The sequence below is a fragment of the Perca flavescens genome, chromosome 8, assembly GCF_004354835.1.
Source record: "Perca flavescens isolate YP-PL-M2 chromosome 8, PFLA_1.0, whole genome shotgun sequence".
Taxonomy (NCBI): domain Eukaryota; kingdom Metazoa; phylum Chordata; class Actinopteri; order Perciformes; family Percidae; genus Perca; species Perca flavescens.
This window is the reverse complement of record NC_041338.1, coordinates 37,850,820-37,868,105: the sequence shown is the minus strand read 5'-3', so window position 1 is coordinate 37,868,105 and position 17,286 is coordinate 37,850,820. Positions and strand designations below refer to the sequence as shown.

The 17,286-nt window shown below is 35.1% G+C and overlaps 2 protein-coding genes across 2 annotated transcripts in view; one reads left to right on the top strand and one right to left on the bottom strand.

Annotated features, from left to right (window-relative positions):
- Positions 1-2,953: 2,953 nt before the first annotated feature.
- Positions 2,954-6,342, top strand: LOC114560543 (muscarinic acetylcholine receptor M4). The gene is made up of 2 exons (XM_028585986.1): positions 2,954-3,749; positions 5,803-6,342. Exons 1-2 carry the CDS (start codon positions 2,966-2,968, stop codon positions 6,267-6,269), a joined length of 1,251 nt encoding a protein of 416 aa, XP_028441787.1. The 5' UTR covers positions 2,954-2,965; the 3' UTR covers positions 6,270-6,342.
- A 10,010-nt stretch (positions 6,343-16,352) lies between these two features.
- mdkb (midkine b) overlaps positions 16,353-17,286 on the bottom strand; it is a 14,138-nt gene continuing 13,204 nt past the window's right edge. The window contains exon 5 of the mRNA XM_028586089.1: positions 16,353-16,870. Within this exon, the coding sequence (XP_028441890.1) occupies positions 16,851-16,870 (20 nt within the window). The 3' untranslated portion in view covers positions 16,353-16,850. The remainder of the gene's footprint in view (positions 16,871-17,286) is intronic.

The window sequence follows — 17,286 nt, the reverse complement described above, 5'->3', positions numbered from 1 at the left end:
CCAGGGATGCAAAAAGAATTTCAGCCCTGGCTGACAATAAAAGTCGTATCATATCGTACCACTGGCCACATTAAAACATGATTTATAAAATCATGGCAACAATTATTTTAATAGCTTAGTATTCTATGCTAAAAAGGTCTGTATGGAGGCTTTAAACGTCCTTCACATTATTGTGTTGTAAGTTTAATATTCAACTTGAATTTTACCAAACTCAAATGATAGTATGTGATACTCGCTCTCAACAGTTTTAAGTAACTAGAACTTCTTAACAAATTTTAAGTTTACAGTACTTATTCCAATTAATTAATTTGACAATCTGGGTTTACAGTGTAGCAGGAGGGAACCTGATCCGTCTCTCTCAGCTAAAAGGGTGCTATGCAGTTTTGGCCATTTCTTCGCTGTTTTCTCTCTTTTTACTGGCAGGTTTCTCTATAGAGCCTTCCCCCCCCCTACAGGTTTCTCTATAGAGCCTCCCCCCCCTCACAGGTTTCTCTATAGAGCCTCTCTCGGTCAGTCTGCCATTTCCTCTTTCTCTGTTCCTCCAACAATGCTTTCCAGGCTTTCTGCTTCTTTTTTGCCAGCTCAGCCATGACGATAGTGTGAAAAACTCCATCGCTACCTTGTTAGCCGGTTCCTGGATTGGCGTATGTGGGGTGGTGATGGCGCAGTGGATATGACGCATGCCTTTGGTGTGGGATCAATTGAATTGATCAATGGGTTCAATTCCCACTGCGATATATCAACCAATGTGTTCCTGAGCAAGACACTCCAGAGACGTGTGACCTCTGACATATGTAGCAATTGTAAGTCGCTTTGGATAAAAGCGTCAGCTAAGTGACTTGTAACTGTAACTGTATGTGTGCAGTGCCGCAACGCAATTCCTTACAACGCGTGACCTGATATCACGCCATACTTCCTGATGCTGAGGCTGCCGGCTCGCCGGCCAAAAGTTGCAAGGGTGGCTCGCAGGCGCTAGGGGGGAGTGAGACAACCACCATTCAACCCGGAAAAAGTCATGTAAGCATTCTAATGACTCCAAAGCTGTTCAATTAAGGTAAAACAAAACAAAAAACTGCATAGTTCCCCTTTAAGGGTCCTTGACTTAAATAATGCTGAAGACCATTCCACACGGTCACCCCACAAACTGAAATACACATGCTTTTAAGAGTACTTTGAATGAGATGTTGTTTAAACATATAAAGCTTCATCTCAAGATAACCCACATGTCTATCCTTAAACAGTTGTTGTTAGTATGTTATGTAGATAACAGAGATGTTCACAAGTCATTTTTTGGAAGTCCAAGTCAAGTCTCAAGTCTCTGGCCATCTGATCTGTCCCTAACACTGTATTGTTAAATCTTATGAATTCAAAGCATGTCCTGTTGCTACCATCCATACAGTACAGTATTAAAATCAGCTGTAGGATAACTTTATGGGGTCTACTTAACACATCCCTCTGGCCCTTGGACCTGGTGAAATATTAACCTAAGTCTGTAACATAATATGGATACAACTATAAAAATACAATCTGCCTGTTCCCAGCATTAGCGCAACACTTTGCGATGGTTAGCTTGTTACCTGTGACGATATATGCTAAATGTAACGTCTCTTTCACATTAGTGAAGTGACAGTGACTGAAGTTAACATGTATCTTGGTGCCACACACCTTGCATGTAGCTGTTCTCTTACTGCCACTGTTTACCAAGTTATTGAAAACTAATGACAAAAGGCGCAACTCCGGGAGGACTTGTGTCGCCATCGTAAATGCATTTTTTGATATGTGAGTGCATGCACATGAGGCATAGTGCATGTGTTACGTTGCACATTATGGCAAAAGACAAGGGACATGCAGCTTGTCATGTTTCCCCAACGTATATGCGCCAATAACAGAAAATAGAAATACATGAATACATTTAGATTTAAAAAGCAATAATTGCATGAAAAGAGGTTGTTGACGAGTCTCGAAGCTCAAGTCAGAGTCAAGTCTGAAGTCTTTTGGGTCGAGTTGCAAGTCAAGTCTGAAGTCAGCTGTTTGTGCGACTTAACTACGACTCGAGTCCGAGTCCCAGACTGGAGTCCCCATCTCTGGTAGATAACCCCCGTCTCTATCCTTAAACGTTGTTAGTATGTTATGTGATAATGTAGAGCGAGGCGGTCGTTATAGTCAGTGTTGGTCATCTTACCTTAAAAAAGTAATTAGTTACAGTTACAAATTACTTCTCCCATAAAGTAATTGAGTTAGTAACTCAGTTACCACATTGTAAAAGTAATTAGTTACTCAGCAAAGTAACTGACGTTATTTTTTATATTCTATAACGTTATTACGTTCTATAACATCTTTAACGCCAAAGATTTTGCTCACCCGAAAAATCGAGCGTTGCTTGTTTTAACAGAGTGGCTCCGTCTCCTTGGCTAGCTGCATTTGGGCTCGGGGGCTTGGGTTAGCAGCAGCAACAAGTGTCCTGTTAGCATGTGTTGATGTGAGGGGCTTCGTAAGATTCGAGTTGCTTGAGGCAGACGTGGATAACGTTTTTTTTTCCTGGGCATAGCGTACATGTTACATAAACATTCTTGCCTTTAATTTCAATGAGCGAGAAGTAGTGCCGGTACTTCCAGTTGGAGAACACTACCTTTGAATTTCCCTGGCTCGTCGCCATTGTCGCTGTCTTGTGTTTAGTGGTAGTCAGAGCGTGCAGTCAGACCAGTGAGCAGGTCATCCGCCCAGCCAGCCAATCATCATCGCATTTGCAACGGTGTCATCATCCCCGCCCCCAACCCCCACCCCCGCTCTCTCCAGGCAGCTGATGTGCAGCCAAAGCCTGATCAAAAGGGACAAAAACATCTTTAAATTTAAACTTCTTTTAATCCACACATTCTTCTTCCCCATTAAAACCTGGCGCCTACATTACCCACAATGCAACTCAAACTATGTGTGTTTTTCAGGTGGGGACATGGACACGGAATGGATGACGTATACACTCGACTTCTCGGGTCTGCCCGCGGGCACAGCAGCACCGCCTCCGTACTCAACCGGCACGGCTCGGCTAATCCTCATCGCCGTGGTGACTGGCGCCCTCAGCGCCATCACGGTGCTGGGCAACGCGCTGGTGATCCTGTCGATCAAAGTGAACCGTCGCCTGCGCACCATCAACAACTACTTCCTGCTGAGCCTGGCGGCGGCCGACCTGATCATCGGCGTGCTCTCCATGAACGTTTACACGATGTACCTGCTGCTGGGCTACTGGCCGCTCGGCGCCGCGCTCTGCGACCTGTGGCTGGTTCTGGACTACGTGGTTAGCGCCGCGTCGGTGCTGAACCTGCTCGTCATCTGTCTGGACCGGTACCTCTGCATGACGCGCCCGCTAAGCTACCCCGCGCGCCGGACACGCGGCACAGCGGCCGCGATGATCGGCGGCGCCTGGCTGCTGTCCTTGGCGCTCTGGGCGCCCGCCATCCTGTGCTGGCAGACGCGCGGCGGCCGGCGCATGGTCGCAGACAATCAGTGTTACGCTCATCTCCTCGCCAGCCCTGCCGTCACCTTGGCGACGACTCTTCCTTCTTTCTACCTGCCGGCGCTCGTCATGGTCGGCCTGTACTGCCGGCTCTCGGCCGCCAGCCGCAGCCGACTGAGCGCGCTCCAGGCGGTGCGGGGAGCGCGCTGGACTTCCAGTCCGTCCGTTAGAGACTTCCCATTTCAACGACGCAGCTGGGTGACCTCCGACCCCGGCTCGGACCTATCGCTCAACAGAGGTAACTATGGTAACTAGGGTTGGGTACCGAAACTCGGTGCCAATAGGGAACCGGTGCCGACGTAAACGGTAGTAACGAGACCGAATAAGAATGAAAGTTTCGGTGCTCGACTTTACACTACACCTGACAGCATGTAACGTTAGCCTAGCTTTAGCTAGCAGCTGGATTAATCACGGTTAAAATGCTGACAGCTAACGTTAAACAGTGTAAAGTGTGACTGTGTTTCACTGTGGAGGACTTCTACAATTCATAGATATACAGTATGTTTATATGGTCAGAATTAAACAACACAGACGGTGCGTTCACTTGCAGCTGCCGTTGTCGGAATTAAACAACACAGATTCACTTAAAACAGGTAGCCTCGTGGTGCATTCACAGTAATTGTAAAATACCCTTTTCCCATCTGGGGTTCAACAGCAATTTACTGGTGAAATAAGTTATTGTTATTGTTATTACGTTATTATTAAATCTTTAATTTTGACCATGGCCTTAGCAATAAACAAGTCACTGACTGTTGTTTACTACCCTTATTTTTTTTCTTCTTCTTTTTTTTTTAAACTTTATTGAAAAGTACCGGTTCAGGCACCGTTTAGGCACCGGCACCGTTTTAAAAGTATCAATTTAGCACCGGAATCAAAAAAAAAAAAAAACGATGCCCAACCTTAATGGTAACACAGCAGGGAAGTCCCGCCCCTTCCGACTTTTTTTTGCTCAAAATGTTCCGACATTATTTGTTCTCTCCGTTCACTATCGGACACATTTTTTCCTGACAAAGTCCCATGATGGATACAGGAAGGGGCGGGGCTTACACACAGGAAGGGGCGGGGCTTACACACAGTCAAGAAATCATAGTATAGTATGTCAAAAAAAGACAAAACGTCATAGTATAGTATGTCGAAAAAGTCACAAAAAAAGTCAAAGTATAGTATGTTGAAAAAGTCTAATTGTGTGTCTCAAACCACGCACTTCCCTTAGTGCACTAACTGAAGTGCACTTCTTACACTACGTACTTACTTGCGTAGTGCGTAAAATTTGACAGGGGATTGTCGTCTGAAATCACGCACTGCCTTATGTACTTACCGATCAAAACATCTCAGTCCTCCTTCTTCTTCTTCTTCTGTGAAATTGTGAATTATACCCAGCGCAGAGCATTCCCACCACCTGTTATGGTTGTCACTCGTGAAAAATACATTTCTGCCTTGTTCATCAAAATGAATGTGATTGTTTGTATTGTTGCTTGTTTTTGCCCTCTGTTTTATGCAACCGTAAACATCCAGGTATGATGATATTCATGCTTTTGCTCTTAATTCATTGTAAAAAAAAAACAATAACCAAAAATGGCCATTTTGAGTTACTTTAGCAAAATTGGAGCAATTAAAATGTGTCCAACTGACATATAACGTTAACATAGAAAATAGTCATATTATATGTTTATATAAAGGGTGTTTATTACAATAGCTATTAATTACAGTGACAATACAAGAGTGAAAGCAGAGGCAACCCAGTAGACATTTAAATAGATCCTATTGTTCTATTCATTGCTGGCCCTGTATTTTGATGGGAAAGTGATACGAGGGTGGACTTCAGACTCTCCAGGGGGTCCTTTAACGGTACATCTTCGGCACGGCGTGTGACCATGGCTGGGGACCCGTCATCGAGGCCCTTGTCTTCCTCTTTTGGCTAGCCAGCGGTACATCTTATCATGGTTTAGCGAGAGCCTTTGCTATGCCCCAGGCCACTGTGCATACATATATATATATATATATATATATATATATATATATATATATATATATATATATATATATATATATATATATATATATATATATATATATATATGTTTTTAACCTGGCGATAGTTTCAGTTTAGTTTTTCTTGAAGGTTTAGTTTTTATTTAGTTACAGATTACTAAAAACATTTTCCACTGCTTGTTTTAGTTTTAATTTACTATAATAAGCCCAGTGGTGGAATGTACCTAAGTACATTTACTCCAGTACTGTCCTTAAGTACAAACGTTAACTTTAATATCCCTGTCTATGAACCAAATCAGAATCCAGCACTCCGAAGCCCGGAGGGAGCCAGAAAGCGTCCAGATATCATCCTCAGACCGCCGCCGCTCGCCACGCTTGCCACGCTGTGGACGAATACGACAACAAGACGGAGACGGAGTCCTCTAACGAGGACCTGCACCGCACGGCGTTCGCGGCGTTCGCCAGCTGCCCCAGCCTCCGTTCTCAGGAGAGACGGCAGCGCCGCGTGATGGCGAGGGAACGCAGGGTCACCAACACCATCCTGGCCATCCTGCTGGCCTTCATCGTCACCTGGACGCCGTACAACGTCATGGCCGTGGTGGCGGCGTTCTGCCACGTGTGCATCCCGCTGGACCTGTGGATCGCCGGGTACTGGCTCTGCTACGTCAACAGCGCCATCAACCCCGCATGCTACGCCCTGTGCAACGTCACCTTCAGGAAGACTTTCTGCAGACTGCTGCGCTGCCGCGGCAACAAGCAGCGATGACACGGCAACAAGTGTGTGCGTGTGTGTGAGATTGTGTGTGAATGTGCGTCTGTGTGTATGTGTATGTGTGTGTGTGTGTCTGTCTGTGCGTGTGTGTGCCTGTGTGTGTGTATGTGTGTGTGTGTGTGTGTGTGTGTGTGTGTCCGTGTTTGTATGTGTGTGTCTGTGTCTGTGTGTGTGTGTGTGTGTGTGTGTGTGTGTGTGTGTGTGTGTGTGTGTGTGTGTGTGTGCGTGCGAGTGTGTGTCTCTATCTGTGTGTGTGTGTGTCTGTCTGTGCGTGTTTGTGTCTGTGTGTGTGTGTGTGTGTGTGCGGGTGTTTGTCTCTATCTGTGTGTGTGTGTGTGTGTGTTTGTGTTTGTGTGTGTGTGTGGGTGCATATGCATATGTGTGTGTTGTGTTTCTTTAACTCCCCACTAGCAAAGTATGCACATATCTTGTGCCTACCCCCCCCAACCCTACACCTATGGTGCAGAAGAAATCAGACAAACCAGAAGTGTTGAGAGTTTATTAGGAGATCACCATGTGGAGCTTGGTATTGTAGTTTAAAATGTTAATTATGTGCCTGTTAGCTGCATAGAGAATGAAGTTTATGAAGGTTGAAAGGACCTGCTGTGTGTTTGATGAAGTTCAACTCTGTGATCAGTTTGATGTGCATGATTTCAGTGGGAAATGATCTGTAAACTGTATATGGAAAATTCTTTTAATTGTTGAGACAAAAGTCTCTGTTCACAATCCTGTGTGGCTGTTCAATAATTATGATTAAATCCTCTATTGACTACGTTTCTCATGAGTAAAGCTTTTCCTGTTTACACTTCATGTGATATAAATGTGTCTGTGCTTCATTTAAGTAGTTGTCATAAGAAGTCATTCTATAATGTATGGAAATAAGTCATAAAAATGTAATGCATAGCATGTTGAAAAAAGTCATCAAAAGTTATAGTATAGTATGTCAAAAAAGTAGTTAAAAGTCATAGTATAGCATGTCGAAAAAGTAAAAAAAAGTCATAGTATAGTATGTCAAAAAAGTCATAGTATAGTATGTTGAAAAAGTCAATAAAAGTCATAGTATAGTATTTCGAAAGTCACAAAAAAGTCATAGTATAGTATGTCGAGAAAGTCATTAAAAGTCATAGTATAGTATGTCGAAAAAGTAATTAAAAGTCATAGTATAGTATGTTGAAAAAGTCACAAAAAAGTCATAATATATATTGTCTAAAAAGTCATTAAAAGTCATAGTATAGTATGTCGAAAAAGTCATAAAAATTCATAGTATAGTATGTTGAAAAAGTCATCAAAAGTCATGGAATAGTATTTCAAAAAAGTCACAAAAAAGTCATAGTAAAGTATGTTGAAAAAGTCATTAAAATTCATAGTATAGTATGTTGAAAAAGTCATGAAAAGTCATAGTATAGTATGTCGAAAAAGTCACAAAAAAGTCATAGTGTATTATGTTGAAAAACTCATTAAAAGTCATAGTATAGTATGTCGAAAAACTCACAAAAAAGTCATAGTATAGTATGTCGAAAACGTCTTTAAAAGTCATAGTATAGTATGTTGAAAAAGTCATAGTATAGTATTTCAATAAAGTGACAAAAAGTCATAGGATAGTATGTTGAAAAAGTCATAGTATAGTATTTCAATAAAGTGACAAAAAAGTCATAGGATAGTATGTCAAAAAAGTCATAGTATAGTATGTCGATAAAGTCACAAAAAAGTCATAGTATAGTATGTTGAAAAAGTCATCGAAATTCATAGTATAGTTTGTAGAAAAAGTCATAGTATAGTATTTCCATAAAGTGACAAAAAAGTCAGGATAGTATGACAAAAAAGTCATAGTATAATATGTGAAAAAGTCATAAAAATTCATAGTATAGTATGTTGAAAAAGTCATTAAAAGTCATGGAATAGTATGTCAAAAAAGTCACAAAAAAGTCATAGTGTAGTTATTGAAAAAGTCATTAAAAGTCATAGTATAGTTTGTAGAAAAAGTCATAGTATAGTATTTCCATAAAGTGACAAAAAAGTCAGGATAGTATGACAAAAAAGTCATAGTATAATATGTTGAAAAAGTCATAAAATTTCGAAAAATTCACAAAAAAGTCATAGTATAGTATGTTGAAAAAGTCAAAAAGTCATAGTATAGTATTTCGAAAGTCACAAAAAAGTCATAATATAGTATGTTGAAAAAGTCATTAAGTCATAGTATAGTATGTCAAAAAAGTAATTAAGTCATAGTATAGGATGTCGAAAAAGTCATACAAATTCATAGTATAGTATGTTGAAAAAGTCATTAAAAGTCATAGTATAGTATTTAAAAAAAGTGACAAAAAAGTCATAGGATAGTATGTCAAAAAAATCATAGTATAGTATGTCGAAAAAGTCACAAAAAAGTCATAGTGTATTATGTTGAAAAACTCATTAAAAGTCATAGTATAGTATGTCGAAAAACTCACAAAAAAGTCATAGTATAGTATGTCGAAAACGTCTTTAAAAGTCATAGTATAGTATGTTGAAAAAGTCATCAAAATTCATAGTATAGTATGTTGAAAAAGTCATAGTATAGTATTTCAATAAAGTGACAAAAAGTCATAGGATAGTATGTTGAAAAAGTCATAGTATAGTATTTCAATAAAGTGACAAAAAAGTCATAGGATAGTATGTCAAAAAAGTCATAGTATAGTATGTCGAAAAAGTCATTAAAAGTCATAGTATAGTATGTCGATAAAGTCACAAAAAAGTCATAGTATATTATGTCGAAAAAGTCATTAAAAGTCATAGTATAGTATGTCGATAAAGTCACAAAAAAGTCATAGTATAGTATGTTGAAAAAGTCATCGAAATTCATAGTATAGTTTGTAGAAAAAGTCAGTATAGTATTTCCATAAAGTGACAAAAAAGTCAGGATAGTATGACAAAAAAGTCATAGTATAATATGTTGAAAAATTCATAGTATAGTATGTTGAAAAAGTCATTAAAAGTCATGGAATAGTATTTAAAAAAAGTCACAAAAAGTCATAGTGTAGTATGTTGAAAAAGTCATTAAAATTCATAGTATAGTATGTTGAAAAAGTCACAAAAAAGATAGTGTAGTATGTTGAAAAAGTCATGAAAAGTCATAGTATAGTATGTCAAAAAAGTCACAAAAAAGTCATAGTGTAGTTATTGAAAAAGTCATTAAAAGTCATAGTATAGTTTGCAGAAAAAGTCATAGTATAGTATTTCCATAAAGTGACAAAAAAGTCAGGATAGTATGACAAAAAAGTCATAGTATAGTATGTTGAAAAAGTTATAAAATTTCGAAAAATTCACAAAAAAGTCATAGTATAGTATGTTGAAAAAGTCAAAAAGTCATAGTATAGTATTTTGAAATTCACAAAAAAGTCATAGTATAGTATGTCAAAAAAGTCATTAAAAGTCATAGTATAGTATGTCAAAAAAGTAATTAAGTCATAGTATAGGATGTCGAAAAAGTCATACAAATTCATAGTATAGTATGTTGAAAAAGTCATTAAAAGTCATAGTATAGTATTTAAAAAAAGTGAAAAAAAAGTCATAGGATAGTATGTCAAAAAAATCATACTATAGTATGTCAAAAAAGTCACAAAAAAGTCATAGTGTATTATGTTGAAAAACTCATTAAAAGTCATAGTATAGTATGTCGAAAAACTCACAAAAAAGTCATAGTATAGTATGTCGAAAACGTCTTTAAAAGTCATAGTATAGTATGTTGAAAAAGTCATCAAAATTCATAGTATAGTATGTTGAAAAAGTCATAGTATAGTATTTCAATAAAGTGACAAAAAGTCATAGGATAGTATGTTGAATAAGTCATAGTATAGTATTTCAATAAAGTGACAAAAAAGTCTAGGATAGTATGTCAAAAAAGTCATAGTATAGTATGTCGAAAAAGTCATTAAAAGTCATAGTATAGTATGTCGAAAAAGTCATTAAAAGTCATAGTATAGTATGTCGATAAAGTCACAAAAAAGTCATAGTATATTATGTCGAAAAAGTCATTAAAAGTCATAGTATAGTATGTCGAAAAAGTCATTAAAAGTCATAGTATAGTATGTCGATAAAGTCACAAAAAAGTCATAGTATAGTATGTTGAAAAAGTCATCGAAATTCATAGTATAGTTTGTAGAAAAAGTCAGAGTATAGTATTTCCATAAAGTGACAAAAAAGTCAGGATAGTATGACAAAAAAGTCATAGTATAATATGTTGAAAAATTCATAGTATAGTATGTTGAAAAAGTCATTAAAAGTCATGGAATAGTATTTAAAAAAAGTCACAAAAAAGTCATAGTGTAGTATGTTGAAAAAGTCATTAAAATTCATAGTATAGTATGTTGAAAAAGTCACAAAAAAGATAGTGTAGTATGTTGAAAAAGTCATGAAAAGTCATAGTATAGTATGTCAAAAAAGTCACAAAAAAGTCATAGTGTAGTTATTGAAAAAGTCATTAAAAGTCATAGTATAGTTTGCAGAAAAAGTCATATATAGTATTTCCATAAAGTGACAAAAAAAGTCAGGATAGTATGACAAAAAAAGTCATAGTATAGTATGTTGAAAAAGTTACAAAATTTCGAAAAAATTCACAAAAAAGTCATAGTATAGTATGTTGTCATAGTATAGTATTTTGAAAAAAAAGTCATTAAAAGTCATATATAGTATTGAAAAAGTCATTAAAAGTCATAGTATAGTTGAAAAACTCAAAAAGATAAAAGTCACAAAAAGTCATAGTATATTATGTCGTATAAAAAAAAAGTCATTAAAAGTCATAGTATAGTATGTGAAAAAAAAGTCATTAAAAGTCATAGTATAGTATGTCGAAAAAGTCACAAAAAGTCATAGTATAGTATGTTGAAAAAGTCATCGAAATTCATAGTATAGTTTGTAGAAAAAGTCATAGTATAGTATTTCCAAAAAGTGACAAAAAAAGGATAGTATGAAAAAAAAAGTCATAGTATAATATGTTGAAAAATTCATAGTATAGTATGTTGAAAAAAGTCATTAAAAGTCATGGAATAGTATTTAAAAAAAAAGTCACAAAAAGTCATAGTATAGTATGTTGAAAAAGTCATTAAAATTCATAGTATAGTATGTTGAAAAAGTCACAAAAAGATAGTATAGTATGTTGAAAAAAGTCATGAAAAGTCATAGTATAGTATGTCAAAAAGTCACAAAAAGTCATAGTGTAGTTTGTTGAAAAAGTCATTAAAAGTCATAGTATAGTTTGTAGAAAAAGTCATAGTATAGTATTTCCATAAAGTGACAAAAAGTCAGGATAGTGACAAAAAAGTCATAATATAGTATGTTGAAAAAAAAGTCAATTTAAAAAAATTCATAGTATAGTAAAAAGTCAAAAATAGTATAGTATGTTGAAAAAAAGTCATAGTATAGTATAGTTCAAAAATTCAAAAAAAAAAAGTCACAAAAAAAGTCATAGTATAGTATGTTGAAAAGTCATTGAAAAAAGTATAGTATGTCAAAAAAAAAGTCATTAAAAGTCATAGTATGTATCAAAAAAGTAATTAAGTCATAGTATAGGATGTCGAAAAAGTCATACAAATTCATAGTATAGTATGTTGAAAAAGTCATTAAAAGTCATAGTATAGTATTTAAAAAAAGTGACAAAAAAGTTATAGGATAGTATGTCAAAAAAATCATAGTATAGTATGTCAAAAAAGTCACAAAAAAGTCAGAGTGTATTATGTTGAAAAACTCATTAAAAGTCATAGTATAGTATGTCGAAAAACTCACAAAAAAGTCATAGTATAGTATGTCGAAAACGTCTTTAAAAGTCATAGTATAGTATGTTGAAAAAGTCATCAAAATTCATAGTATAGTATGTTGAAAAAGTCATAGTATAGTATTTCAATAAAGTGACAAAAAGTCATAGGATAGTATGTTGAATAAGTCATAGTATAGTATTTCAATAAAGTGACAAAAAAGTCTTAGGATAGTATGTCAAAAAAGTCATAGTATAGTATGTCGAAAAAGTCATTAAAAGTCATAGTATAGTATGTCGAAAAAGTCATTAAAAGTCATAGTATAGTATGTCGATAAAGTCACAAAAAAGTCATAGTATATTATGTCGAAAAAGTCATTAAAAGTCATAGTATAGTATGTCGAAAAAGTCATTAAAAGTCATAGTATAGTATGTCGAAAAAGTCACAAAAAAGTCATAGTATAGTATGTTGAAAAAGTCATCGAAATTCATAGTATAGTTTGTAGAAAAAGTCAGAGTATAGTATTTCCATAAAGTGACAAAAAAGTCAGGATAGTATGACAAAAAAGTCATAGTATAATATGTTGAAAAATTCATAGTATAGTATGTTGAAAAAGTCATTAAAAGTCATGGAATAGTATTTCAAAAAAGTCACAAAAAAGTCATAGTAAAGTATGTTGAAAAAGTCATTAAAATTCATAGTATAGTATGTTGAAAAAGTCATGAAAAGTCATAGTATAGTATGTCGAAAAAGTCACAAAAAAGTCATAGTGTATTATGTTGAAAAACTCATTAAAAGTCATAGTATAGTATGTCGAAAAACTCACAAAAAAGTCATAGTATAGTATGTCGAAAACGTCTTTAAAAGTCATAGTATAGTATGTTGAAAAAGTCATAGTATAGTATTTCAATAAAGTGACAAAAAGTCATAGGATAGTATGTTGAAAAAGTCATAGTATAGTATTTCAATAAAGTGACAAAAAAGTCATAGGATAGTATGTCAAAAAAGTCATAGTATAGTATGTCGAAAAAGTCATTAAAAGTCATAGTATAGTATGTCGATAAAGTCACAAAAAAGTCATAGTATAGTATGTTGAAAATGTCATTAAAAGTCATAGTATAGTATGTCGATAAAGTCACAAAAAAGTCATAGTATAGTATGTTGAAAAAGTCATTAAAAGTCATAGTATAGTATGTCGAAAAAGTCATTAAAAGTCATAGTATAGTATGTCGATAAAGTCACAAAAAAGTCATAGTATAGTATGTTGAAAAAGTCATCGAAATTCATAGTATAGTTTGTAGAAAAAGTCATAGTATAGTATTTCCATAAAGTGACAAAAAAGTCAGGATAGTATGACAAAAAAGTCATAGTATAATATGTGAAAAAGTCATAAAAATTCATAGTATAGTATGTTGAAAAAGTCATTAAAAGTCATGGAATAGTATGTCAAAAAAGTCACAAAAAAGTCATAGTGTAGTTATTGAAAAAGTCATTAAAAGTCATAGTATAGTTTGTAGAAAAAGTCATAGTATAGTATTTCCATGAAGTGACAAAAAAGTCAGGATAGTATGACAAAAAAGTCATAGTATAATATGTTGAAAAAGTCATAAAATTTCGAAAAATTCACAAAAAAGTCATAGTATAGTATGTTGAAAAAGTCAAAAAGTCATAGTATAGTATTTCGAAAGTCACAAAAAAGTCATAATATAGTATGTTGAAAAAGTCATTAAGTCATAGTATAGTATGTCAAAAAAGTAATTAAGTCATAGTATAGGATGTCGAAAAAGTCATACAAATTCATAGTATAGTATGTTGAAAAAGTCATTAAAAGTCATAGTATAGTATTTAAAAAAAGTGACAAAAAAGTCATAGGATAGTATGTCAAAAAAATCATAGTATAGTATGTCGAAAAAGTCACAAAAAAGTCATAGTGTATTATGTTGAAAAACTCATTAAAAGTCATAGTATAGTATGTCGAAAAACTCACAAAAAAGTCATAGTATAGTATGTTGAAAAAGTCATCAAAATTCATAGTATAGTATGTTGAAAAAGTCATAGTATAGTATTTCAATAAAGTGACAAAAAGTCATAGGATAGTATGTTGAATAAGTCATAGTATAGTATTTCAATAAAGTGACAAAAAAGTCATAGGATAGTATGTCAAAAAAGTCATAGTATAGTATGTCGAAAAAGTCATTAAAAGTCATAGTATAGTATGTCGAAAAATTCATTAAAAGTCATAGTATAGTATGTCGATAAAGTCACAAAAAAGTCATAGTATAGTATGTTGAAAAAGTCATCGAAATTCATAGTATAGTTTGTAGAAAAAGTCATAGTATAGTATTTCCATAAAGTGACAAAAAAGTCAGGATAGTATGACAAAAAAGTCATAGTATAATATGTTGAAAAATTCATAGTATAGTATGTTGAAAAAGTCATTAAAAGTCATGGAATAGTATTTAAAAAAAGTCACAAAAAAGTCATAGTGTAGTATGTCGATAAAGTCATCAAAAGTCATGGAATAGTATTTCAAAAAAGTCACAAAAAAGTCATAGTAAAGTATGTTGAAAAAGTCATTAAAATTCATAGTATAGTATGTTGAAAAAGTCATGAAAAGTCATAGTATAGTACGTTGAAAAAGTCACAAAAAAGATAGTGTAGTATGTTGAAAAACTCATGAAAAGTCATAGTATAGTATGTCAAAAAAGTCACAAAAAAGTCATAGTGTAGTTATTGAAAAAGTCATTAAAAGTCATAGTATAGTTTGTAGAAAAAGTCATAGTATAGTATTTCCATAAAGTGACAAAAAAGTCAGGATAGTATGACAAAAAAGTCATAGTATAGTATGTTGAAAAAGTCATAAAATTTCGAAAAATTCACAAAAAAGTCATAGTATAGTATGTTGAAAAAGTCAAAAAGTCATAGTATAGTATTTTGAAAGTCACAAAAAAGTCATAATATAGTATGTTGAAAAAGTCATTAAGTCATAGTATAGTATGTCAAAAAAGTAATTAAGTCATAGTATAGGATGTCGAAAAAGTCATACAAATTCATAGTATAGTATGTTGAAAAAGTCAGTAAAAGTCATAGTATAGTATTTAAAAAAAGTGACAAAAAAGTCATAGGATAGTATGTCAAAAAAATCCTAGTATAGTATGTCGAAAAAGTCATTAAAAGTCATAGTATAGTATGTTGAAAAGGTCATAAAAAGTCATTGTATAGATGTTGAAAAAGTCATTAAAAGTCATAGTATAGTATTTCGAAAAAGTAATTAAAAGTCATAGTGTAGTCCATCCATCCATCCATCCATCTTCGTCCGCTTATCCGGTGTCGGGTCGCGGGGGGAGCAGCTCCAGCAGGGGACCCCAAACTTCCCTTTCCCGAGCAACATTAACCAGCTCCGACTGGGGGATCCCGAGGCGTTCCCAGGCCAGGTTGGAGATATAATCCCTCCACCTAGTCCTGGGTCTTCCCCGAGGCCTCCTCCCAGCTGGACGTGCCTGGAACACCTCCCTAGGGAGGCGCCCAGGGGGCATCCTTACCAGATGCCCGAACCACCTCAACTGGCTCCTTTCGACGCAAAGGAGCAGCGGCTCTACTCCGAGCTCCTCACGGATGACTGAGCTTCTCACCCTATCTCTAAGGGAGACGCCAGCCACCCTCCTGAGGAAACCCATTTCGGCCGCTTGTACCCTGGATCTCGTTCTTTCGGTCATGACCCAGCCTTCATGACCATAGGTGAGGGTAGGAACGAAAACTGACCGGTAGATCGAGAGCTTTGCCTTCTGGCTCAGCTCTCTTTTCGTCACAACGGTGCGATAGATTGAATGCAATACCGCACCCGCTGCGCCGATTCTCCGACCAATCTCCCGCTCCATTGTCCCCTCACTCGCGAACAAAACCCCAAGGTACTTGAACTCCTTCACTTGGGGTATACATAGTGTAGTATGTTGAAAAAGTCATTAAAAGTCATAGTGTAGTATGTTGAAAAAGCCATTAAAAGTCATAGTGTAGTATGTTGAAAAAGTAATTAAAAGTCATAGTATAGTATGTTGAAAAAGTCATTAAAAGTCATAGCATAGTATGTTGAAAAAGTCATTAAAAGTTATTGTATATGTTGAAAAAGTCACAAAAAAGTCATAGTATAGTATGTCGAAAAGTCATGAAAAAATCATCGTATAGTATGTAAAGAAATGTCATATTATAGTATGTTAAAAAAAAGTCATTTTAAAGTCGTCATGATGGTTCTTTAACAGACATGTTATGATATTTCTGTTAACATTTACCCAAAGAACAGACCAAACTCTTCACCAAAACAATGTACAGTATTTATTTTGTTCATTTATACAAGTTTCATCTTGCAGCGTCAATAATCTATAGTTCAAAAAAATAGATTTCAGAGAGGATTTTTATTTTTTCCATTACAGATTCATCCAATTCCTATTTTATTTTTTTCATACAGTTTTTAAAGGAGGTTCTGAACAGGAGTAAACACAGAACTCTTTATAATCCAACGTGTAAAGTCTGGATCATCCGGAGAGTTTTCACAGCCAATCAGAACAAGTCTTGGATCTTAATTTAACTTTAGCTACTTTAAAAAAAGCTTTTAAGACTAAATGTACTGTTAAAACAAACTATAATCTACGAGGGACAGAAGTATCATTATTATTATTATTATTATTTTTTATTATTATTATTATTATCTAGTGGAGGATTCTGGGACAGCTTTAATCCAAAAAACAAAAGAACATCAAATCAGAATACAGTCAAAGGTTGGTGTGTTTTGGATGAGTTTTTCGGGTCGTTTGTGTTCGATGAAGACGATTGCTCAGGGTCTTCTCTTCGTCCTTCAGTTCGACTTCTTGTCCCCTTGGAGACGAGAAGAAAAGGAATCAATAACCAACCAATAATCTCAAATCAACCAATCAGTTACAATCCACTGATCTTAATACTTATCATATGTATCATATGTAGTCCAGCTGACATGATTAGACCATTAAACACACAACTGTCTCTCCGTGTGTGTGTGTGTGTGTGTGTGTGTGTGTGTGTGTGTGTGTGTGTGTGTGTGTGTGTGTGTGTGTGTACACCATTTAACACAACTGTTTGGATCCTTTACATTTTCTACAATAGGAGGATAGTTTAACTACATTTTCCTGATGATACTTACAGACTTTAAAGGAGTAAATGATCTGAATACTTCTTCCAAACACACACACACACACACACACACACACACACACACACACACACACACACACACACACACAGAGTCTAAAAAAGTG